The 23,454-nt window shown below is 59.2% G+C and overlaps 1 protein-coding gene across 1 annotated transcript; it reads left to right on the plus strand.

Moving 5' to 3' along the window:
- The first annotated feature begins 1,785 nt into the window (after positions 1 to 1,785).
- GLI1 (GLI family zinc finger 1) lies at positions 1,786 to 21,986 on the plus strand. Its single transcript, XM_075737775.1, is given in 14 exon segments — positions 1,786 to 2,069; positions 13,505 to 13,671; positions 13,832 to 13,927; positions 15,534 to 15,858; positions 16,097 to 16,259; positions 16,346 to 16,447; positions 16,581 to 16,721; positions 17,367 to 17,516; positions 17,987 to 18,151; positions 18,633 to 18,881; positions 19,063 to 19,135; positions 19,138 to 19,338; positions 19,688 to 20,419; positions 20,422 to 21,986. Coding segments are annotated over 13 exon segments (4,026 nt in total). The 5' UTR covers positions 1,786 to 2,069; positions 13,505 to 13,574; the 3' UTR covers positions 21,954 to 21,986.
- Positions 21,987 to 23,454: the final 1,468 nt, after the last annotated feature.

Consider the following 23,454-nt stretch of genomic DNA (forward strand, 5'->3'; position numbering starts at 1 on the left):
GGTGCAGCTGCCTTCGGGAGACCCAGGGAGGAAGACCTGGTCCCCACCTCTGTCTGGCTGCCCCGTTGCTCTGGGGCAATCTTGCTGGGCAGAGGAACACGTGGGAGCCCAGGAGAGACCCAGCTCTGGCCTCACAAAGTGGATGAAGATGGATGCGAGTCCCTGGCTGGAGAAAGAACCCCTGCTTGTTGAACCCTGTGCACCCCCCCAGACAGGGACCATAACTGCCCCCCAGGCCTGTACCCTCCTCAGCGCCCTGAGGGGCCAGGGGACTACCCTGCTCCAGCTCCCTCTCACGGGGATAGCACCCAAAATCCTGCTCTCTCATCATTTCAAGGCGGGGTGATGCAAAGAGACGGATGTCCCCGCCACGCCCAGGCCGGTGGCGCTGGGGAAAGGCCCCACCGGCCCGTGGGGCGAGGGCGGGGAACGGCCCCACCGGACCTCGTTGGGAGCGGGCCCGAGCGCCCGCGGGTGCCAGTGGAGAGGCGGCTCCGCCCGTCTCCGCTAGGAGGCGCTGCCCATTCCCCGGACTCCCCCGCACACCGGCAGCACACACCGGGTAGCCGGCTGGCCGGGGACCTCACGGGATGTTGGAGTGAGGGCGGCTCTGGACACTCTGAGGGGGTGGCCCGGGTGTTGCGTGGTCCCAGCGGCCGAGGCTGCTGTTGGCGTCGGCTCTCCTCTGCCCGGTGTGCTGCCGCCCGTGTCACGGCAGCGCCCCGGAGAGGTGGGGACCCGCGCAGCACTTTCCTTTTCAGAATCCTGCCCTGCGGTGTCACTGCCATGAGCCTCTGCCAGATCACGGTGGCCCCTGCAGACCTCGGCCAATGCGCAGAATTTCCTATCAATCGCAGTCCCTCCTCCCGGCGGTTTCCCCCCAAAGCACAACCCAGCTCAGGGTTTCCTCGGCAGCATCCTGAGCAGAAGGGCTCGCTGAAGCCACCAGCTCCTTTCACCCCCGCCAGGGGTCTCTTGAGGGACGTGGGTTCACTCCTGCTGGGTGGTGGTCAGTGATGCCCGGGGCCATGGGTGCAGGCTCTGTCTGGATTCCCGGCGTTGTCTGAGATGCTGAAGCCATGCTGCCCTGCTGGGAGGTGCCAGCCTGAGACACCCCATGTCTGCCCGCTCCCCCCCTCAGCTCTCCTGGGACACCTGCACGGGGAGCTGTGGCCTCTCTGGGTGCTGGGACCTTGGTCCCTAGGCTGCCTCGCTGGGGCCAGGCTGAGCGTTAGGAGTGTTGGCTGGTGGTTGCACGTCCTGTGTGTGCGCGTGCTGTGGTTGTCCTCTACGCACAGGTCTGCACTATGCATGCAGGGTGTACGCATGTGGGTCTGTTTTTGCATGCATGCATGCTTCTGCACACAAGTGTACACAGATGCATGTATGCCAGGGGTATCTGTGCGCGTGCCTGCTGTCTGCGCCCTGTGTACTCATGCACAGGTGCACGCGTGTGTGCCCACCTCTGTGTATGTGCTGATGTGTGCAAATGTTGCACGTGCCTACACGAAGGCACACGGGTACCTGCGCCCACGTGCGGGACCTATGCGTGTGCACAGCCCTATGCATGGACACGGGTGCACATGTGCACAGCTGTGAATGTGCAGGACGGCCCGCGTGCAGGACCTATGCACGCGCACGGGCCGGCTGTCTGGGGTGCACACAGACCCCGCGCGTGTGCATGGCCGTGGCGGGCGCGCGTGCCCCGCGTGCGCGCGTGTGCGCGATCCAGCCCGGGTTTTCGGAGTGGCTGGAGCCGGGCGGCGCTGCCGGCCGGGGTCTCCGTCCCGAGAGCGCTCGGCGCCGCCGCCCGCCGCCCAAGTTGGCGGAGCGGGACCCGCGGCTCCGCCGGTTTTACCGGGACGCGCCGCCCCCGCCGGGCTCCGGCAACTTTCTCTGGGCGCCCAGGGAAGTGCGGGGGGCGCCGCGCCGTCCCGCCCGGACCGCCGGGGTCCCCCTGGATGTGCCGCTTCTCGCCCGGACCGAGCCGCAGCTGCAGCCGAGGGAAGGGGGAGCGCGGACCCCCGGGACCCGCCGCCCCGCCCGTGGCCGCTCAGAGCCGCTCGGAGGTAGGAGCCGTCGGGCGAGTCGGGGCCGCGGGTAGGGGCTCGGGGTGCCTGTGGGCCCCGCTCCCCCGGAGGAAGCCGGGATGGCGCCAAACCCTCCGCCGGGCCGCGCCGGGGCCGTCCCGCTCCTGCGTCCCGTCGGCGCCGGGCGACCTCGACCGGGGCTCTCAGCGCGGGGGTCCAGTGGGGCTGGGGCCGGGAGCGGGCTGGGACCGCGCGGGGCGGCCGGGGCCGTCCTGGGTCGGGACGGGGCGAGTGCGCCGCGGGGGGACCGGCAGCGCGAGGCGGGCCGAACGCCACAGCCCCGCCGCGCTCCTCGTCACGTACACTCGTGCTCACACCCACTCACACGCCCTCACGCTCCCGCCGCGCTTCGTGCGCCGGGTGGGTGGGCTGCTGCGGCCGCGCCGCTGCAGTGCCCGCCCAGTGAAGCCCCTCGCAGCCCGAGCAGCGTGCTCCAGGCTCCTGGGCATGGCGGTCCCGGCTCCAGGCAGCTCCACCGCTGCTCGGGTTGGGGCTGTTGGACGGGGAGCAGCGACCGGGTGGAAGTTGCTGCCCTGGCCCGAGTGACACAGCAGCTGCAGGACTGTCCCCAGGCACACGTGAACGGTGAGCAGTGCCACTCGTACTGCTGGTGCAAGCTGCTGGCCGTCCTGGGCCCTCTTACCCTGGGCCGGTCGTGATGTACACAGGGCTCTGTCAGCCACCTCGTGGGCCTCTGCACCCAGCTGCTTTGGCAGGGCACAGAACTGCCTCCCAGTCCACGCACCCCGCAGCTGGAGCAGACAGCTGTATCCCCACCGACAGAACTCACCATTCCTGGGGCCCTGGGCAAGGCTCTGAGGGCAGGAGGGTTTGGCACTGAAATAACGGGTACTCCTGCTCCCCTGATAGCCTGCCAGGCCATGTGGGCAAGCATCTGGCAGGAGTCAGGCGCAGGGAGATTCTGTGCACCCCAAGGAGCCTCCCAGAAACCACGGCAAAATGCCCAGGTCCTGGCACACCTTGGCTTCTCAGCCCTCATCCCATGGGCCCTGGGGCCATGCTTCTTCCCTCCTCATGTGGGCTGTAGCAGAGGCTACAGTAGAGGGAAACCTAGAATCTTAGAACCATAGAACAGCCCAGGTTGGAAGGGACCTGGAAAGGTCATTTGGTCCAACCGTTTGTGACAAAGGAAGCCTAGATGTATCAAACCTCTCTGGTTTTGGGGGGGAGGGCAGAGCTTTTTCACATCACTTGTGGAGCACCTTGAGTCCTTGCCTCTGCCAGTTCTGAGTGTCCGTCAGTCCTGCATGCTTGCACAAGGGCTGCTGCTGGCTTTAGTACTTGGAGGGCTGGGGCAGGTGGGTTGGGTGAGGGAGCTCAGCCTCGAGCCCCCCTACAGCTGAGACCAGGCTTGACCTCTCTGGCAGATGGCTTCAAGTGCCTTCTGTGCCCCGCTGGATACTCACCCTTTGGCTGCCTTTCCAAAGCCTCCAGGACCGTTTGGTTCAGTGTTGGCTCTGCATTGCTCCCTGGCTGGCATGAGGAATCTGGGGCCGGCGGAGCAGCCTGGCCAGGGTCAGGCATGGCACAGAGGAGCAGGAGGGAACCGGCATCGCCAGTGTGAGAAGCCCCTGAGCAGGGTGTTGTGAGACCTGGTCAGCCCAGCTTGCGGCTGAGCATGAACTAACGCAGCCTGTGTGGGTACAGGCCACCCTTTTTGGGGTCTGACCAGAACTGCCTGCAAGGCACCCCCAAACTGCACCAAGCTCTCAGTGAGCCAGGGATGCAGGAAGGCCTGAAGGCAGCAGAAGCGTCTCTCTGGAGAATTACCCTCTCTGTGTCATGGTGCCCTGGGCCAGGCCCTGCGGGCACATGTGATGCCTAGATGGTCCCTAACCATAGTGGGGGGCACTCAGCACTACAGTGACAGCCTGAGGGCTACACTTCTCTGATGAGGATGGAGAGAGGCAGGCAGCTGGGTCGGAGTGGGACTAGACGGCTGTGGCATTTGCAATGCTGTGTTTGAGGTCTGGGAAACTAGTAGATATCCAACCGCAGCTAGGGTCCTGTGCTCAGCCTTGGAAGGGATGGAAGGGGCTAGCAGATGCTGCTGGATACCCAGATGCCTGAGTTTTCCCTCACTCTGCTCTGTAGACTATGCGTGACAAACTTGAGCTGATGGACGCAGCATCCTGAGGGCGGGCACTGGGTTTTGGTGCAGGGGTGGATCGGGGGAAGAGAAGAGGAAGCAGCTGGATGAAGTTTCTCCTTCAGAAATTCACACTTAAGAAAACTTCCTAGTGTGTCTAGGTCTGCTGTGTCCACCTGAGGCAAAAGCTGCTTCTGTGGGAGACAGGAGATGGCAAAGGTACCCACTGTCCCCTCCGTGCTGTTGTGGCTGTTTGAAGCTGGTTTATTGATGTATGTGTCTCTGCATAGTGCGAGCTGGGTTGGTCTGCGCCCTCCCTTGAGGCTTTCTCCAGCACAGTGACGGTTACTGTTACTCAGCAAGGGTCTTTGGGGGCAAGGGGGTCTGCTGGGAACGGAGACTCTGGAGCAGATCCACACCAAAACTCCCTGCGCCTGGTAGAATGCCAAATTCCCCAAGTACCAAGGATCCCAGCACCTCTGAGGAGACTGGGACATCCTGCCTGAGTCCACCAGTGCATGCCCTCATGCATCTGCCAGCCCAGCTGCCACTGTGTACATGCATGAGCTCCCCGTAATGCTTGTGAGCTGACTTGTGGGGCCCTCTGGGCACCTGCTTGGAGCCAAGTCACTGGTTGCTTGGGGGCGGGGGGGATGGTCCTCATCTCCACCATGTTCCAGGGTCTTCTCTATCACAAAGCCAAGCACCAAATCAGGAGCAGGTTGGGAACTGAAGGTCACCAGGCCCCTGTGACTGGTGTAGTGGGAGGTGGTGGAGTAAACTCAGTTCTGTGTTCCCCTCCCAGTGCTGGAGCTGGCTGAGCTGTGAGAATCTCCCTGGAGCAGGGAGGTTTCCATCCAGGGAAGTGAGTCAGCGTGGACACCTTGTGACGCGTGCTGTCGTGTCAGGGCAGCCTGAGCAGAGGCGGGTGTTGAGCTTGGGCTTGGAGGGCGATTTGTGGCTTGCTGTCCAGAATGTGTGAAGGGTGGGTGGACGGATGGGCTGAAACACGTGGAGGCCCTTCTTCCAGTGCAACTGGAGGATGCTGAGTGACATACCGCAGCTCAGGACTCCGGCTGCAGTGCTGGAGAGGCTGGCTAGCCCATAGTCCCTGGGGAATAGCATTCTACCCACCACTCCAACATGCTGTACAAGCATGCACACCCTTGCACATCCATGCACCTGCATGCACCCTCATGTACATGCACATACACACATTCACCTGCACACAGACATATGCACACCTGTACATGTGCATACCCATGTGTGACATGGCTTTTACAAAAGGGTGTTCGTGGTGTTGTGTTTCCTTCCTTCTACAGGCCACCAGGCCTGTTCTTGTCCATCTGTACTGACATACCTGAAGAGGGGAACCTTGAGTGTCTGGTGTTTCGTCAGAAGGGAGAGCAATCCTCGTAAACCCAGAGCGTCCCGCAGGAGCATATATGTGCGTGCACACCTATGGACATGTATACAGAGGGACCTGTTTGTGTATGTGCATGTGTGCACAATTATCTGCTTGGTTGGTGTGTTGCATCTGTGGTACTGGAGTCTCTCTGTGCCTCGGTTTCTTTTGATATCGTCTGGTGTTAGCAATCCCAGTAATGTGATAAATAAAAAAGGTCCATTGAGTGGATCCTTGGTGAGACTGAGGATTCTTCTATAGAAATCCTCACAGGGATACAGCAAGTGTACCCACCCCAATCCTTATGGCACATCAAAACCCATCAGAAGCTGCAGAATAACAAGGTGAACAGCTGATAAAATAGCTGCCGGAGTGGGAACAAGCAGCAAAAACACAGAGTCGGGTTTCAGCTCTGCTGCATCTGGGTTTGAGGCTGCGGCGGGGTGGGAGGGATGTTTCCAGATGTGGTGCAGCCCCACTGTCAAAGTCCCACCCCTGAGCTAGGGGGAGCAAAGACCCCATGGTGGCAGAGTACATGGCTCTAAGTGATGGGGTTGCTGTGTGTATGGGCAGAGCAGGTCTCCAGCGAAGGAACAGGAAAGCAGGTGTCTGTGCCACCCACCTCCACCAGTGGCAGATACTTTGGGAGAAATAAATGTGTCCCAGCAGGCAAGGGATGGCTGGGCACTTTTGGGAACACCCCGAGGGCATCCCTACAACCACCTCTCAGCAGACAGAGGGGGTCTCCTCCCCCAAAGGAGGAGCAACTTATGCTTCCTAAATCCCCAAGTGCTGTGTTTACCTTGCTCCATGCTCAGTGTGTCAAGAGACAGGCAATTCCACAGATTAAAAGGGATTGCTATTGTACACCTAATCCTTTAATGACTGTCAAAATCCCTGCCAGGTCCTGCACATCCTCCTGCTCCCATCTTCTGAGGAATCCTGCAGGATGGAGCTATTGGGGTGGGAACAGGCTCAGTGTGTACTACCTGGACTGCAGTGGGAGGACAGATGACACTGCAGCCCACTGCCTGCCATGTCCTACCTTCTCTCCTCGGGACGGCAGGATTTCCTGCATTGCAGCCCCTGTTCTGGGGGTGTCCCTCCGTGTAACACGGGAGCATGCTGGGTAGGGGATGATGCCTTGATGCCATGGGAAGGAGCTGTGCCTGGCAGGGGCTCCCACAGCCATGACTCAGAGCTGGTCTTTTATGAGTCCCACATGTTCGATTTTGCTGTTTCCCTCCAGCACTGGGAAGGAAGGGGGAAGCATAAAAATTCCTTATAGCAGCTGCTGCCATGTGTGCACCTCCCTTACCCTCACCCCAAAACCTTGCCCCCACCCAGCCTCCAGCCCAATGAAGGTAGGGACCAGGGAAGCGGCTTTATGTGAGCAATTTGCAGAGGTAGCGTGTGCTGGGGGCCAAAGCAAACAACATACAAGCCCGCGACAATTGCCTGCCTGCCCAGGGACCACCTATCAAGCACCACCACTCCTGCCCGGCTTGCCACGGCTTCCTGAGTGGCTCAGCTTGTGGTTGAGGGCCAGCGGTCCCTGCTTTACAGGGGGAACAGGCAAAGAAAGTGTGGAGCTGTAAGCTCCCACCCTTGCAGCCCTCCTCCATAGGCTGGCTGTGCCCTGGGATACACTGGAGACCAGGCAGCCAGGGCTGTACCCCAGGCTGGCCTGCCTTCCCCTCTTCCCAAAGCACCCGTGTGTTAGCATGTGTTAACGTGTCTAAAGGCATGTCAGTGCATGGTCGTGAGTGGGTGTGGATGCATGTGGGAGCGAGGGGCTGGATTGTTTTGCCCCTCTGCTGAGATGCAGTGTATGGGTGGTGGTGTACCGTGGCTTGCATAAGGCTGTGCTGCTGGAGGGATGGGTGGGCTGGGGAGGGACCTCTGGTCTTTACTGGAAGTGGTGCGAAGGGCAGAGAAGAATTTTGGCATGGGGTGGGGAATGAGGATGTTTTACGTTTTCTGAAGGTGGCAGCTGGGGCTGGAGAAGGGAGGGAGGGAGGGAGGAAGAATCGAGTGGAGGATGTCCTGAATCTGTCCTGGCATGGATGTCTCTGTACCTTTCCCTCCACACATGTGTAAACTTCCCCCAAAGCTGGTTCTTCTCTCCCTCATCTTTTCCAGGCAAAGGACCACCTTGAAACGAGCTTGGCAGCCCACACCAGCATGGGATCACGACCCTGAATCGTCCCCTTTCAGACCCCCTGAACCTGAAGCAATGTGCTTTGTGGCAGCTGCAGTCCTGTGCAGATTAGCTGCCCCATGCAGAGGAGCTTGGACTCGCCCTAAAGGCCTGGCCTAACAGTGGGGTCAGATGCATGGCGAGACAGCTGGGCGGGAGGTCTGCACATCACTTCTGCTGGAGGCAGAGATGAGAAAGTGTGTGGGGTCAGAGGAAGCAGCTCCCTAGTGCAGACTGGCCTGGCCCCAACTTGGTCCCAGGGCAAGGAAAAGGGGCTTCTTCCAGGGAGGAATTTCATATACAGCATGCAGGAGACGTGTCCCCTTGATCCTGAGCTGTTGCTGCCATGAGGGACATTGGCTCCCCAGCAGCTCTCTTCCAGCCTTGCTACTTGCACCTACGTGCTGCAGCTCAGCCTGGCCCTCTGCTGTGTTCCTGCTCTGTGTCTGCAGAACCGCCCCAGATGCGGCTCTGTCTGAACTGTTGCCCCAGTGTGGGAAGGCAGATCTTAAGCCAGATCAATGTTTTTCCTAAGGCCCTGTAGGGTTAAACCAATCGGGCACGTGGCTGACCTTGGGTCACAAGACTGCTGGAGGCTGCAGGGGTGTCACAGGGCTCTGTGCCTGCGGTGGACTCAGGGGTTTGCCTACCCCAGGGCTAGAGCCCACTTCTCCTGAGGGGGGGAAGGATACACGGCGGTGGCCTTCTGGGGCATCTCCCCGCCCTAGCCCCTGCCACATTGCTGGACCCTGCTCTCTGTCTGCCTCTTCTCTCTGTTCTGGCCCTCCCTTGCTCCCTCAGCGAATAAGGTTTTGGGGTGACTGGGCCTTCAAACATATAGCAGCTCCCCCTTAGCTACTGTTGTAGCCCCCAACATGCGCATATGCACATTCCACACATATAGACAGGCACAAGCACAAGTGTAAGCATGCATGTAAACACATATGTCTGTGAGTACATACATACAAGCACCTCCCCAAAACACACTCACACATAAAGACAAATCCCTCTCTGCACACACAAACACATATGGCCAAACTTGTGCATTCACACACACATGCTTACAGAAACACATGCACACACAGAGCCCTTCCCCAGGCCCCCCACGCTGGGGGCTGTACTGGGCGGGTTGATGGATTGTGCCACACACAGCTCAGCGCTGCTGGTCTATCGGCTGGGATCTTGGCCATGCGGGCCAATCCAGCCCTGACATCACATTCCTCCACAGTGGGACTCTGGGGCAGTTAACCCTGCCGGGGCTGGGCCTGGGGCAGAAGATGATGGAGACAGTGCTGAGGCACAGGTGGGGACCCCCGCCACCCGCGTGTGCTGGGCTGGGTGGCAGCCACCCTGCTGCAGCACGCTGCACCCACTGCTGCGGGCTGGCCGGCCTGGGGCTGTCAGAGCTGGTCAGGAGTGGGGAGCGGTCCCGGTGCAAGGCAGGAGCCGGAGTCGGGGTCTGCCCTGTTCAGGGTGCGGTGGGGTGCAGCTTCCTCCTCCTCTTGCCGCCACGTCTCCCAAGGGCGGCCAGTGCCGACATGTGTCTCTCCCTCCTTCCCACCGTCTCTGCTCCGCCACCCGATGTAGACATCCTGACTGTCATCCTGCAGCACAAGCTCACTAAATCCCCTTTCCCTCTCTGCCTTTTGTGCCTTCCCCTGTCTCCTTCCCCCCTCCCAGTTCCCCAGTGTCCTCAGGAAACTGAAGCCAGATGACAGATTTTAGATGTGTTTGCAGGAAATAAAAGGCAAGGAGCTGGGGGGGAGGGGGATGGCCAGTCCTGACCCCCTCCTGTGCGGTGTTTTGGCGTCTGGAGCCAGCCCTGCTTCAACTGCTCCTGCCGCTGGCTGCGCTCCTTGTTTTCTTGGCAGAGAGGAGGAGGAATGTGTTTCAGTTTGAGTTTCTTGGCAGGAGGAGACCGAGGGAAGATTCCCCTCAATCCCGGCTGCGCCTGGCTCTCAAATTTATGCCCATAGGCTGCGACTTGGGTGGGCCGCAGCGGTGTGCGGCAGGCGGGGGAGGCGAGCGCGGTGGTGGGGGAGCCGCGGGCCAGTTCCCATTGGCTCCCAGCATCCCCGGCCCCCTCCAGCTTCCCCTGCTCGGGGGGCCACTAGGGTCTGGGGAGCCCCTGCGGACCCCGTGGGCTGGGGGGAGCATCCTGCAGCTGGGACCTGTGGGCCCCGGGCACTTTCTGCCTTGCGAGACACCCCCCACCTCCCCCATGCTGGTGCTCAGCAGGGGGAACGTGCGGGATCGGAGAGAGCCACTTTGCTGCCATTATGCCTGCCAGGCACCCACCTACCTCTGGGCTGCCCCAACGGGGAGACCCAGCTCTTGCCAGGCTGGGTCTGCTCGCTGAACTCCTCTCCTCTGCCTGGGCCCAGGAAGGAGAGGCTGTCCTGGCACTGCGGGACCCTGACCCTCCTGCTGTACCTGGGTGGCCAGGGACTGGGGGTGGTGGGGTCCAGAGCCCCACCGAGCTGCCCCTAGTCCTGCATGGTGGGTTCTGGAGGGGGCACAGAGGGGATACCACCCCAGGCAGGGAGATGGTGCACAAGGCTGGGGTCATGAGGCGGGGGTAATGGGCCTTGTGCTGCACGCCCGTGTGTTTCCCACGTGTGGTGGTATGCTGTGTGCGCATGCGTGTGTGTGTGTGCTCTGTGTGCCCACGTGTGCTTCATGCATGTTTACGTAAACCTGTGTATGTGCATTTGTTGTGCGCATGGGTGCTGTATGCACGCACATGCAGCTTTGCATGTGTTCCATTGGACATATGTGTTCTCTGGTGTGCAGAAGTGTGTGCACACTGCATGTTGCATGCACATGGAATTTGTGTGGTGGTCGCTCTGCAACTGTGTGTACTTGCGTGTGCAGGGGCTGGCACAGCCGTGCATAGCGAGGTGAACGGGGCTAACAGTCGGCAAGGTAGGGGGGACGTTGCAAAGGCTATGGGCGAATTAACCCTTTTCCTGGAAGCGGTAGATGCCCCACAGATGGTGCCCCATCTGCTTGGAACTCAGGGCAGCAAGTCCCCAGTCCGGGTTGGGGCAGGGAGCTGTGGGCTGGTGGGAGCCAGGGGGGCGTGGGGCAGAGCCCATGCTCCCATTGCTGCTGCAGCAGGTGGGTGTGCCTGTCTGGACAGGCACAGCCCTGCTCCCCCCTGGGCTGGGGTGGCTGCATATGGTTACTGCACTGCACGGTAGCAAGCTATCTGCTCTCATATGGAGCAAGGAGCTGGCGGGCTCAGACTGGGAGTCTGGGGCAGCCTGGGGGAGCTCCCGTGACAGTTGTCGGGAAGGGGGAGACAGGGGGCTATGGCTTTGCTGAACTCCAACACCCCCTCATCATCTCCCAGCTGCACATGTGCCTTTCCAGATACCTGCAAATATATGTTCATGCATCTGTGTGTGTGTGTGTGTCTGCGCACATGTGTGCACAAAGGGCTGGGGTGTGTGTGTGCTGTGGTTGACTCCACAACTAGACAAACTTTTGTGAGGGACTTGCAAACCCTCTGTTCCTTCGATATTGTGGCTGGGGTAGCAGGCAGGTTGGAGGCTTCCTCTGGAGCTATTCCCCCAATCTTTGCCTTAAGGCCCAGGTCCAGCAGGCAGGTAAGAGGCCCCTCCTCTGCCCCTTCTCTCCCCCCCCGCCCCGTTTCCTTCTCATCTCTCTCCCTTGCCTGCCCCCAGCACCACCACCTTCCCGGGTACCTCCCTCCCCCTTTGCCTGCCCTGCTGCCCCCCCCCCCCCCCCATTCTTCCCGGCTGACACTCTCACAAAGCCCTGAGACAAGCTTTCAAAGGCGCAACTCATGCGGAAGAATTGCTGCCCCCCTCCTCCCCCCCCCCCCCCCGTGCTCCAAACGCAACCCGGTACTTTCCCAGCAGGGTGAGGGGCTCCCACTCCCCCGGACCCCTTATTTGGGGCGATTCCCTTGGTCTGTCAAAGGGGGAGGCTGAGGGGGCAGGAGGCCTTGTTCCCAGCGCCACCCACATGTGCCTCTCCCTCACCCTGTGGTTGTTTCTCCTTCCAGAGCCTCTGTCCTTCATGTAAACCCTAGGGGGTCTTGGGGCAGGACAGTGACCGTGGGTGGGGATGGGGCAGGACCTGGGTGCAGAGGCCGAAGGCAGAGCCACGGTTGGAGATGACCATGGGCAGGGCAGGCAGAGGCAGGTGGAAATGAGACCCAGGCACAGGGCAGGAATCTCCAGGCAGGGATGTGATAGTGGGCTGCACTGAGCCCTGTGGGCAGGGGTGCAATGTGTGGGTGGGACAGGGCAGGGTTTTGACCTGCAGGCAGGGTGGGGACCCATGGGCAAGGCAAGGCTGGGTGGGACCTGCAGATGCTGGAAGGAGCCATGAGGAGGGCAGAGCAGGGTGCCAGCTTGGGTCCTTTGACCAAGATTGGTTCTGACCGTCTGTGCCTTTGTTTCCCCTTTCAGCAGTTAGGGCTCGCAATTTTTACATCTCTGTGTGTGCTTGAGTGTGGATGCTTGTGTGGGGGTTTGGGTGCACATGTGAGCACTTCATTCCCTGCACAACAGACTGCAACGGGCTTGGGACTCTTGCTGGGACAGGATCCTCTTTGTACAATGCCCAGCTGGAGGGCACCTTGCTGAGTCAGTATGCAGGGATGCTTGTGATGGGTGACCATGGGGTCACTGCAGCAGTGTCACTGCTTGTGCCAAGCTTGTGCCACCATCAGAGGTGGCCTCGAACTGGGCAACAGTCATCTATACAGTGATCCTTGTGCTTAGGGTGTGTTAACTCCCCCATGCTGGTGCCACAAGGGGCCTAGGGGCATGCCAGGCACTGGGGGTGTGGGGACAGATACACTTGCTTTGGAGGGGGTGGCGGATGGCCTCCGTGTTTGGCCAGATGGCTGTGGTGACACAGAGCTGCCGTGACTTGAACCTTCTGCCCCCACCTGGGGCCTGCCAGAGGCACGCAGTTTTCCACGTGGTTTCTGTCTCCGCAATGTCAGCAGGGGAGGAGAGGGATGTGAGGGGCTGCGCCCTGGCCCCCCAGACATCTCCTCTTCCACCAGCCCCTGCTCCCTTCCAGGTACAGGCCCATATGTCCCACAGAAAATGGGAGCCCTTTAGGGCAGGGGGGCTGCCCTGATGGGAGGGGAGCACCACAATGTGTACGTGTTGGAGAGGGTGAGGGAAAATGCCAGGGGCCACCACGACAAGGCAGGAGTCCTCAAAGTTTTTTGGGTGTGCAGAGATGTTCATTGGTGGTTGCTGCTGCGTCAGATGCCCTCTAGCCCAGTTCCTCTGCCTAGGACCCTCGTTGTCTGTGCCCCACAACGGGGGCAGACAGGCTTTCCCCCTTTGTCACCTGGCCTTCCCGCTTTGGCTGAGCCCCCCGGACTTCCCTTTGTGGTGGGGTCGGGGCAGCGGTCCGTGTCGGGGGCTGCCGTGAAGCGGCAGCACGGAGGGTTGTGCGCCCTGAGCAGGCGGGTGGGAGGCCTCAGACCGTGGGCAGGGCGGGGTGGGCGTGGGACGTGGGGGGGCGGGGAGCGGGGAACCTCCGTGCCCGGGTTGGGGGGGTCCGGCCCGGGCAGTCCCGCTGCCCGCGGCTGCGCTGTGCTGCGGCGCCCCCTGGCGGGAACGGGACAGCACCGGGCGCGGGGGGCGCGGGGCTGGCGAGCAGGGACGCCAGCGGGGACGCCGGCCCTCCCTTGTCCTCCTCAGACCCCGACCGTCTCCAGCCCCTCGGCGGGGACCCGATGTGCTCCTGAGCCTGGCCAGGCCCCACCGTGACATGTTCAACCCTGTCAGCGCCCCGGCCACCGGCTACGCTGAGCACCGCTGCCTGCGCCCGCCCCATGGACCAGCCCTGGGTGCCCCAGGGCCACAAGGTCGGTCGTGGCCCCCTTGTCCTCTGGGCCTGAGCGGTGCCTGGAGGGGTGCCTGTCTTCAGATTCAGTCCTTGGGTTCAGGGATGCTTTGGGGGTTTCCTCTCCGCCTTGTGCCACCCACCCTAATGCATCTTTGTGTCTTTCTCCTCCCGTCTGCCAGGACTTGATTTCCCCTCATGCCATCAGTCAAACCTCATGAGCGGTCACCGTGGTTATGGGTTGGTGCCAGGAACTGAGCACCCAGGCAGTGGTGATGGTAAGTCTCCAGTCTTGGGAGGGCACAGGGTAGGTAGGGGTCCTACAAAGGGTTTAGGCATCTCCTGGGGATTGTGTTCATCATGTCAGTGCAGATGCATGTGCTGAGGGCGTTGGGCAGTGCTGGGGACAGTGATGCCTGTGATGAGGTAGGAGATTGCTGGGGCTTCGGTTACCTTTCCTGGAACAGTGACACCTGTATGAACAGGAGGATTTGTGTTGGCTGTGGCCAAGGGGATCGGGCACTGTTCTTGGGATGGTATGACTTGTAGCAGGGAGTACACGTGTGTCAAGGGGTTCGGGTACCCCCTAGGAACATTGATGTGGTAGGGAGAGGGGACGCTTTCGAGCCTTGCCACAGTCCAAAGACAGCAACAAGTATAAACTGGGAGAGGAGCGGCTGGAGAGCATCCCTGCAGAAGGGATCCGGGGTGCTGGTCGACAGCAGGCTCAGGAAGTCAGCAGTGTCCCCTGGCCTGCCCAGAGGGCGACCACATCCTGGGGGTATCAAACAGAGTATAACCAGACGGTCAAAAGAGGGGATTGTCCCGCTGTATTCAGCATCGAGGTGAACCTCACGTTGAGTATTGTGTGCGGTGCTGGGCCCCATCATTTAAGAAGGATGTGAAGGTCCTCGAGCGTGTCCAGAGGAGGGCAACCAAGCTAGTGAAGGGCTGGAGGAATGTCCTGTGAGGAGTGGCTGAGGACTTTGGGCTTGACTAGTTTGGAGAAAAGGAGGCTTGAGGGGTGACCTCATGGCTCTCTGCAGCTTCCTGAGGAGGGGATGTGGAGAGGGAGGTCTGAGTTCTTCTCCCTGAGATCCAGTGATAGGACGTGTGGGAATGGCTCAAAGCTGCCCCAGGGGAGGTTTAGACAGCACATTAGGAAGCATTTTGTTACCGGAGAGGGTGGTCAAACCCTGAACAGGCTTCCTGGAGGTCACTGATGCCCCAAGCTGTCAGGGTTTAAGAGGGGTTTGGACAATGCCCTTAATGACATGCTTTTACTTTTGATCATCCCCGAATTGGTCAGGCAGTTGGACTGGATAGCAGTTGTAGGTCTCTTCCACTGAAATTTTTCTTTTTTCTTTCTTTTTCTTTTTTCTTTTCTCTTTCTTTTCTTTCTTTTCTTTCTTTTCTTTTCTTTTCTTTTCTTTTCTTTTCTTTTCTTTTTCTTTCTTTTTCTTTTCTTTTCTTTTCTTTTCTTTTCTTTTCTTTTCTTTTTTTTCTTTTCTTTTCTTTTCTTTTTCTTTTCTTTTCTTCTCTTTTCCTTTCTACTCTTTTCTTTTCTTTTCTCTTTTCTTTTCTTTTCTTCTATTTTCTTTTCTTCTCTTTTCTTTTCTTCTCTTTTCCTTTCTACTCTTTTATTTTATTTTCTTTTCTTTTCTTTTATTTTCTTTTCTTTTCTTTTATTTTCTTTTCTTTTCTTTTTTCTTCTCTTCTCTTTCCTTTTCCCTTTCCCTTTCCCTTTCCCTTTCCCTTTCCCTTTCCCTTTCCCTTTCCTTCCCCTTCCCCTTCCCCTTTCCCTTTTCCTTTCCTTTCCTTTCCTTTCCTTTCCTTTCCTTTCCTTTCCTTTCCTCTACTGTACTCTACTGTACTCTAAATCAGAAGCTAACTGGCACACTCAGGGTACTCCTCCAGGCTCCAAAGCACCAGGCTTGTGTCCTTGGGGGTTTCTTCAGCCTCCTAGGACACATGCTGAGAGGAGTGCCCCCCCCCTCTGCTGGCCATCCAAGGCTCACGGTTTCTCCACGCCCCGTGGTGCAGGCAAACTGGGCAAGAAGCGGGCACTGTCCATCTCACCCCTGTCAGACTCTAGCATTGACCTGCAGACGATAATCCGCACCTCACCCAACTCCCTCGTTGCATTCATCAACTCCCGCTGCGCCTCTGCCAGTGGCTCCTATGGCCACCTCTCCATCAGCACCATCAGGTGGGCACCAGACTTCAGCCCTGCTGGCATGCATGCAGCCTGTCATTCTGGGAGCCTGAATGCCGATTTCCCAGCTTGGGGAGTGCCGGGGTGAGGGCTAGGGAAGGCGGGAGCAGAGTGGGATGGTGGGTTAGGGAAGGAGTGGCTGGGAGTTCAGACACCTGGGATCCCTGGCTCAGAAGACCTACATTTCTGTCCTCTGATGGTGTCATATGCTCATCCCTCTTGCTCTTTGCAGTCCATCACTGGGGTACCAGAGTCCACCAGCTCAACAGAAGGCCCAAGGCCACCTGTACAGCCACACCCCACCACCACCACCGTGTAGCTCCCACGAACACTTGTCCAGCCACCCAGGGCTCCTGCACCATGCCCCAGCTCGTGGGACCCTCAAACACTGCCAGGTAAGGAGGCTTTGCATCTGTATTGAGTGGTGATCTCCTGGGCATCTCAGTGCTGAGTGCTTTCCATTTTCCCCCTGCCCTGGTAGCAGCTGAAGTTGGAGTGGAGCCTGAGCAGCCCTCTGACTGTCAAATACCCAGAGGAGAGATCTGAGGGAGACATCTCCAGTCCAGCTTCCACAGGCACCCAGGTATTCCCCAGGCATTGAGACACTTCCCCCCCCCCCCCCCCCAGGACTCTACGCTCCTCCCCGGCACCACTCCCAGTAACAGGGAGCACAAAGCATTGTAACTGGGAGTGCTCATCTGGCTGTGCTCCCCCAGGACCCCTTGCTGGGGATGCTTGATGTTCGGAAAGATCTGGAGAAGGAGGATGGGAAACCTGAGTCTGAGACTGTGTATGAAACCAATTGCTACTGGGATGGCTGTGCCAAGGAGTTCGATACGCAGGAGCAGCTGGTGCATGTGAGTTAGGTCCTGCCTGGGTACACCCAGTCCCAGAACCTGCGCTCAGGCTGCTGGTTGACCTCCCCCTGTGTCAACACACAACTCCTACTCTAAGACTGTCGTAAACTGGGCTGCTTCCCACTGCTCTCCCCCTCCCGCCTCTGCCGCGACAACTCAGTACACAGGTGCATGGTGTTGGAAGTTGTCCCTAGGAAGGGAGGGACATACATTCCCCACTTCTTGTGGGTGAGTTTCATGGTGACCCTCCCATGCCATGTCCCTAGGGGGAACACCCAGTCTGGCCTTCCTCACCCCTGGGGCGGCTCTCCTGAACCACTGGTGCATCCAGACTCCCTCCTTTTCTCTTTGTCTCCCTCCAGACACTCCAACTCTCCTATATCCCCTTGATCTCCCCTCAGACCACCTTCATCCCTGTGTCTTCTCTTGGTCCTCCCAAAACAGCCCCCAGCCAGCTCCTGTACCCCCTGCCTCCTCCACGCACCATCTGACCACGCTGTTTTTTCCCCTGACCTTTGGTGTCTCCACCTGCCATCCCAGTCCCTCTATGTCCCATTTCTCTGGTGATAATCCCTTAAGATGCCTGTATCTCCCTGACTCTCGGCACCCTTCCTAGCACCACCAGTGATGCCCCTTTCTCCTCAGCACATCAACAATGAGCATATCCATGGGGAGAAGAAGGAGTTTGTGTGCCACTGGGCAGCATGTTCCCGGGAGCAGAGGCCCTTCAAGGCTCAGTACATGTTGGTGGTGCACATGCGACGTCACACAGGCGAAAAACCTCACAAATGCACGGTGAGCTGGGCACGAGCCTTTGCAAAGCCTTGGCTAAGCTGTAGTGCCTTGCACCAGGCGGAGCTGAGGGCAGGGTGCAAGCCGGCCCATGTAGTATACAGCATTGAGGGGGGATATGTGGTGGGGAATATCCGTTGGGACATACAAGGTGGTCAGGAGAACACAGTAGTGCATGATGGAGCGGGCATGTGTGGCAGCCTGCGCGATCAAAGGCATGGCAGAGATGCACATGATGTCGAGAGGTATGTAGCAGGCTGGGTACATGTGGCCAGTGCACAGTGAGGTGACATGACATAGGGTAAAGGGCTGTGCAGTGGTGTGAGGGCCCAAAGGAGGGCAGGCGTGTTGTGCATTGGTCGGGAGGTGTGATACGTGTCCATGGCAGACATGCCGTGGGTACGTAGTGTGGGGGTGATGTGGTACAGGGTCTGTTGAAGGTGTGGCATGTTTCACCCTGCTTGCCTGCGCAGTTCGAGGGCTGTAACAAAGCCTACTCACGCCTGGAGAACCTCAAGACGCATCTGCGCTCACACACGGGTGAAAAACCTTACGTGTGTGAACACGAGGGTTGCAACAAGGCCTTCTCCAATGCTTCTGACCGGGCCAAGCATCAAAACCGCACTCACTCCAATGAGGTACAGACCCATCTGGGGCTCTTTGCACCCCTTTGGGCTTCCCGTATGTCTCCCAATTAGTCTGGTAAACTCCCTGCATCCCTGTTGGGTTGTTTTGTTTTGTTTTGTTTTTTTTTTTCCTTTTTCTGCGTGCCCCAACTCCCTCCTTCCCTGCTCTAATAAAGTATGGCTCCTTGCTCCCTTCCTCGGTCATCTGCATTCCCACCAGAGTCCCTCCCGTGGAGCATCATCCTTGCATTCTTCCTCTGGCTCCCTATGACCCCCTCCCCCTCCAAGGCCCTGCTGTAGGACGTAACATGCCCCCTCCAAGGGGTTTCAGCCTCTTTGATCCCTTCCAACCCTTAGTTCCCTCTGCTCATGGGCCAACTCGAGAGGGAGTGGAGGGGGATTTATTTCATGCTCATCTGGTACTTTGTTGGGAGGGGTCTCTAGTTGCCGCTAACACCCTCCCTCCACCATGCACACCTTTTTTTCCTGACAGAAGCCCTACGTCTGCAAGATTCCAGGCTGCACCAAGCGCTACACAGACCCCAGTTCCCTGCGCAAACACGTGAAGACGGTGCACGGCCCTGACGCCCATGTCACCAAGAAGCACCGAGGGGATGTGGTGCCAGGCCGTGTGTTGCCCACCCCCAGCGGTCCCCCAGACATGAAGCAGGAGAAAGACACAAATGGCCCCGCTGAGGTGCGGAAGGATGACGGCAAACTCTTGGTGCCTGACTTGGCCTTGGTAAGGAGCTGGGGGGGGATGATGACGGAGGGAGGCCCGGCCAGGCCTGTCGGAGGAGTTGGTTTGCGTGGTCAGGGAGTCATCTCCGCATCTGGCAGGGCGCGAGCTTGCGGGTTGCGTTAAGCGTGTAGGAGATACCTGACCCCCCTTTTCCTCGGTTGATGTTTTGGGTACTCCCTAGAAGCCGCAGCCCAGCCCAGGCGGGCAGTCGTCATGCAGCAGTGACCGCTCCCCGCTCGGCAGCACCACCAACAACGCGGGGTGGAGATGGCGGGCAACGCAGGTGGGAGCTACGAGGATCTGTCCACGCTGGAGGATGTGGTGCCTGGTGAGCCCATGGGCACCTCAGGGCTCATGGCCCTTCACAAGCTAGAAAATCTTCGCATTGACAAGCTGAAGCAGATGAGGAAGCCCTCGGCTACCAAGGGCCTGAATTTGCCAGCCATCCCTGGAGCCGGTGAGACCGTGGTTCCCTCCCACGCGGATGCGGGGCACTGTGTCAAGAGAGGTCTGGCTTGCAGCCAGAGATGTTTCCACACCTTCCTTTCACTAGTGGTGGACCCCCACATCTGGGCTGTGCCTATCTTTGGACTCGATGATGATCTTAAAGGTCTTTTCCAACCTAAATGATTCTAAATGCCCCCTCTTTGTTGCCACCGCTTGAATCTGCTTCCTGTCCTAGCAGGCACTAGCCACCGAAGAGGCCACATCCCAATACTGGAGGTGCCTGCCTGTTCCTCCGCTGAGCACAGGTGCCATGCTGTGTCCCGAGTGCCCCGGTGTAACTCCTCCTTTTCTTCCCTCAGGCCCGCCTGGGGAGGTGCCTGGGATCTCCATGCCACCGCCAGCTGCCTCACACCGGCGCGTTGCGGAGCTGTCGGCAGCAGAGATGGGCATGCCGCTGAGCGAGCGCCGGAGCAGCGCCACCAGTACCATAAGCTCAGCCTACACCATGAGCCGGCGCTCGTCCCTGGTGTCCCCGTACCTGGCTGGCCCATGTCTGGGTGGCGAGGCGGGGGCGATGCCCGGCGGGGCAGGTCTGGCAGACGGCTATGACCCCATCTCTCCGGACGAGTCGCGACGCTCCAGCGATGCCAGCCACTGTGGAGGGCTGCCAGGTGTGGGCAGCCTTACCCCGGCCCAGCGCTACCGTCTCAAGGCCAAATATGCTGCAGCCACAGGCGGCCCACCCCCAACCCCACTGCCCAGCGTGGAGCGGGTGGCCATGAGCGGCCACAGCAGCCTACCTCAGGAATACCTTGGGCCAGCTGAACCCCGCTTCCTTGCAAATGGTTTGCTGCGAAGGCACAGTTCCAATGACTACCCTGGCCATGCAGGCGGCCTTCCCGCTCACCTGGTGCCTCGGAATGGCATGCGGCGGGCCAGCGACCCTGCCCGGACTGTGGCCAACTCTCATGCTGCACCCAAGGTGCATCGTTTTAAGAGCATGGGTAATGTGAATGTGCCAGGAATGGGCAGAACTGCTCTGCAGCCCTTGGGTGGTTCGGATGCCAACCTTCAGCGCCATGTCTTCTCCCCACCCCACCTAGTATCAGTGAAAATGTCTTCCTGGAGAGCGTAAGCATAGAGGGCCCAGGCACGGAGTCTGGCATGCTAGACGTGGAACAGTACTTGAACTACCCTGAGGAAAGCTTCCCGTGCCAGGGGCCAGGTGTGGAGCTCCAGTGCAAAAGCCTCTATGGCAGCGCTCACCGGACCACGGGGGGTATGCAACTGAACCCAGGAGGGCACGGGGACATGGAGGAGGGCTTGCTTCAGTCTGAGTTCTTCCTCCCTCAGTGCCAGATGAACCAGCACTTCACAAGTATGCATGCTGGCAACGGGACCATGCCGGCTCCTTGGGGTGAACCTCCCCAGGGCAATCTGGAGATGAGTTCTGGGCACTCGAGTGTCAGTGCCTCTGCTGCTGCCATGTCCGGGCCGCACTGTCACCATCAAAATACTGAGTACCCACTACCCAGTTCTTGTGGGCAGCAACCCAAACTTGTGAGCTCATGCCAGGACAATGGATTTTCTGGGGGGCACCGGCTTAACCATCTACAGATCAAATCTGAGCAGCGTTACCCAGCGCTACCCCCAGCACTTACTTCCTGCCAGAACGCCAAGCTTGCGGGGGCCGCGCAGCCTCCTGCATCATTTGGCCAAGCCATGAACGTAGGACCTGGTGGCTACCAGGCAGAGGAACAGGCACCTGCCAGTTACATGGGCATGTTGAGCCCGGTTGCTAGAAGGGCCCAGAACTCCACCATGCAGACCAAAGAAGCGATGATCCGTAGCTATGTGCAGGCCCAGCAGGCTCTGATGTGGGGAGACCAGCTAGCTTCAAAGGGAGGGGGGGCTGGCATGGGGCTGGGCAGTGAACCTGGGCAGTGCCCAGCCATGCAAGCGCCGCCGTACCTCAGCCCCAAGTACTCTGGTTACCAAGCCAAACCAGATCACCTGCAGGGTCTGGCAGAGACCCAAGACCTCCTAAACGCCCCATGCTTCAACCCAGAGATGGTGCCGCACCCGCCTGGTGGCCCTAAACCACCCGGGCACCAAAATGGTCTGAACTATGCGGGCAACCTGGCTCAGCCAAGTCATTCCTACGAGGGAGTGCAAGCTGGCTCCCGGCGTCTGCTTCGCTTGCCCCCTGCCTGCCCCACGCCTGAGAGGCCTGATAATGCCCTGCTGTATTACCCAGACCAGGGCGCACATGTGCTGGCGGGCAAAGGTGGGGATAAGCTGCCGGGCCAACCGGCAGCGAGCTGTGGGGGTTCCGGGCATTACGGTGGGAGCTTGGAAGGACTCAAAGGCAGTGCATATTACTACCTGGATTTGGGGGAGCAGGTGACCAACAGCCTGGACTCCCTGGACCTGGAGAATACGCACCTTGACTTTGCTGCCATTGTGGAAGATCCAGAGACCCCTGCGCTGCTGCCTAGGTCCCCGAGCCCTACCGGTGGCCTCCTGCTTCCTGCGTCCGGTGGTGCCAACATGGCTGTAGGTGACATGAGCTCCATGTTGAGCACTCTGGCAGGGGAGAGCCATTTCCTCAACTCCCTGTCTTAACTAGGAGGTACCAGCCATCAGACAGGCATGTCTGCAACCCAGGGCGGGGTGGGGAGGGGGGAGTCCAAACCACGTTTGGGCAGGGGTGTGAAATCCCTTCCCACGTGCAGATTTATGCCTGGGCCGGAGAGAAGCACCCCTGGTGTCTCGCCTTCTTCAGGCTGAATATTAGGCTCTTTCAGGGGAAGGACCTTGCTGGGTCCCAGACCCAGCTGCAATCCTGCTCATGCGCTTCAAGACACCTCTCGGGGGGGACGACTGGTTTTACCAAGCCCTTCCGGTGGCTGGAACCTTTCCCTGCCTCCCCCAGCCCTCTAGACAAGGTTGCCCTGCTCAGTCTGAATGTCAAAACCAAAGAGTTCCATCCTCCCCAAACCTGTGGGCAGGCCCCATCCCTATATTCCCGCTGTGCCCCCATGCCCCCCCCCCCAAATCCCAGTCTTTGTCACGACTGCAATCACTCCTTGCTTGGCAAGCCCACCCCACCCTCCTCCATCTTGCCAAAGGAGAGAGAAGGGGGAAGCAATTCACTGCAGGGATGGTGGTGGGGGCTTGGGGTGCCTGGCACTGCCCATGTCACTCTGTACATAGTGTGTATATGTGTATGTATCTCCTGTGGGTGTTACCCACAGCCTTTTTCTGTTTGAAAGAAACAGCAGTGCCTTCCCTTCCCATTAAACCCTTTCTCAGGGCAACGTGAGCTGTGTGCTTTTTTTATCCCTGCAGATGGGCTCCAAGCTGGACCCCTGTGCAGGTGCTGTACAATCCCCACCCCCCCATCTGGGACCAAGACTCAGTTGTGCCCCACCCTACAGAAGCACCCCCCATTTGGATTGGGGATCCAGCCGCAGCACAGCCTAACCACACTCCGATTCCCACTGCAGGGGTGGGGACAAGAAAGGGCAGTGCTCGCCCTGTGTCACAGACCTGGCAGCATTAATCAAAAGCACTGGCAAAAGCACAGCAAGACCCAGGTGCACTTGGAGGTATAGTCTCAAGGTACAGTTCAGTGCCTCTGGGTCTATACCTGGATTTTCCTTCAGACCATCTCAGCATCTCCAGGGCTACTCTGGGCTGTTCCTTAGGCATTAGGGCACCACCTCGGCACCTCTAGGCCAGCTCTGAGCCCTGGGAACTCCTCGTAGGGTCTCCAGGACTGTCTAGGTGTGTTTGGGGTTGTTCTAGGGCTTTTCTGGGGTCTGTGGGTGGCCTTTCGATGGCTCTGAGCTGCTTCTGTTTTCCAGTGTTCTGAGAGCTGCCTTGCTGCTTCTGCAAGCTGGCTGGGCTTCCCAAGGCCCCTAAGGGCACACTTGGTGTCTTCAGGGCAGCACTGGGCATTTCAGACCTATATGTTGGGTGGTTTAAGCCACCCTGGTGTCTCTGGGGGTGCTCCAGGACTCTTTCCAGGCTGTTAGTACATTGCTGGGGCTGTTCTACAGGTCTTTGAGTGGATGTATTTGTGCTGCTTGAGCTGCTGCAGGTGTGCTGGTGCATTCCCAGT

Source organism: Balearica regulorum, chromosome 29 (assembly GCF_011004875.1).
Source record: "Balearica regulorum gibbericeps isolate bBalReg1 chromosome 29, bBalReg1.pri, whole genome shotgun sequence".
NCBI lineage: Eukaryota > Metazoa > Chordata > Aves > Gruiformes > Gruidae > Balearica > Balearica regulorum.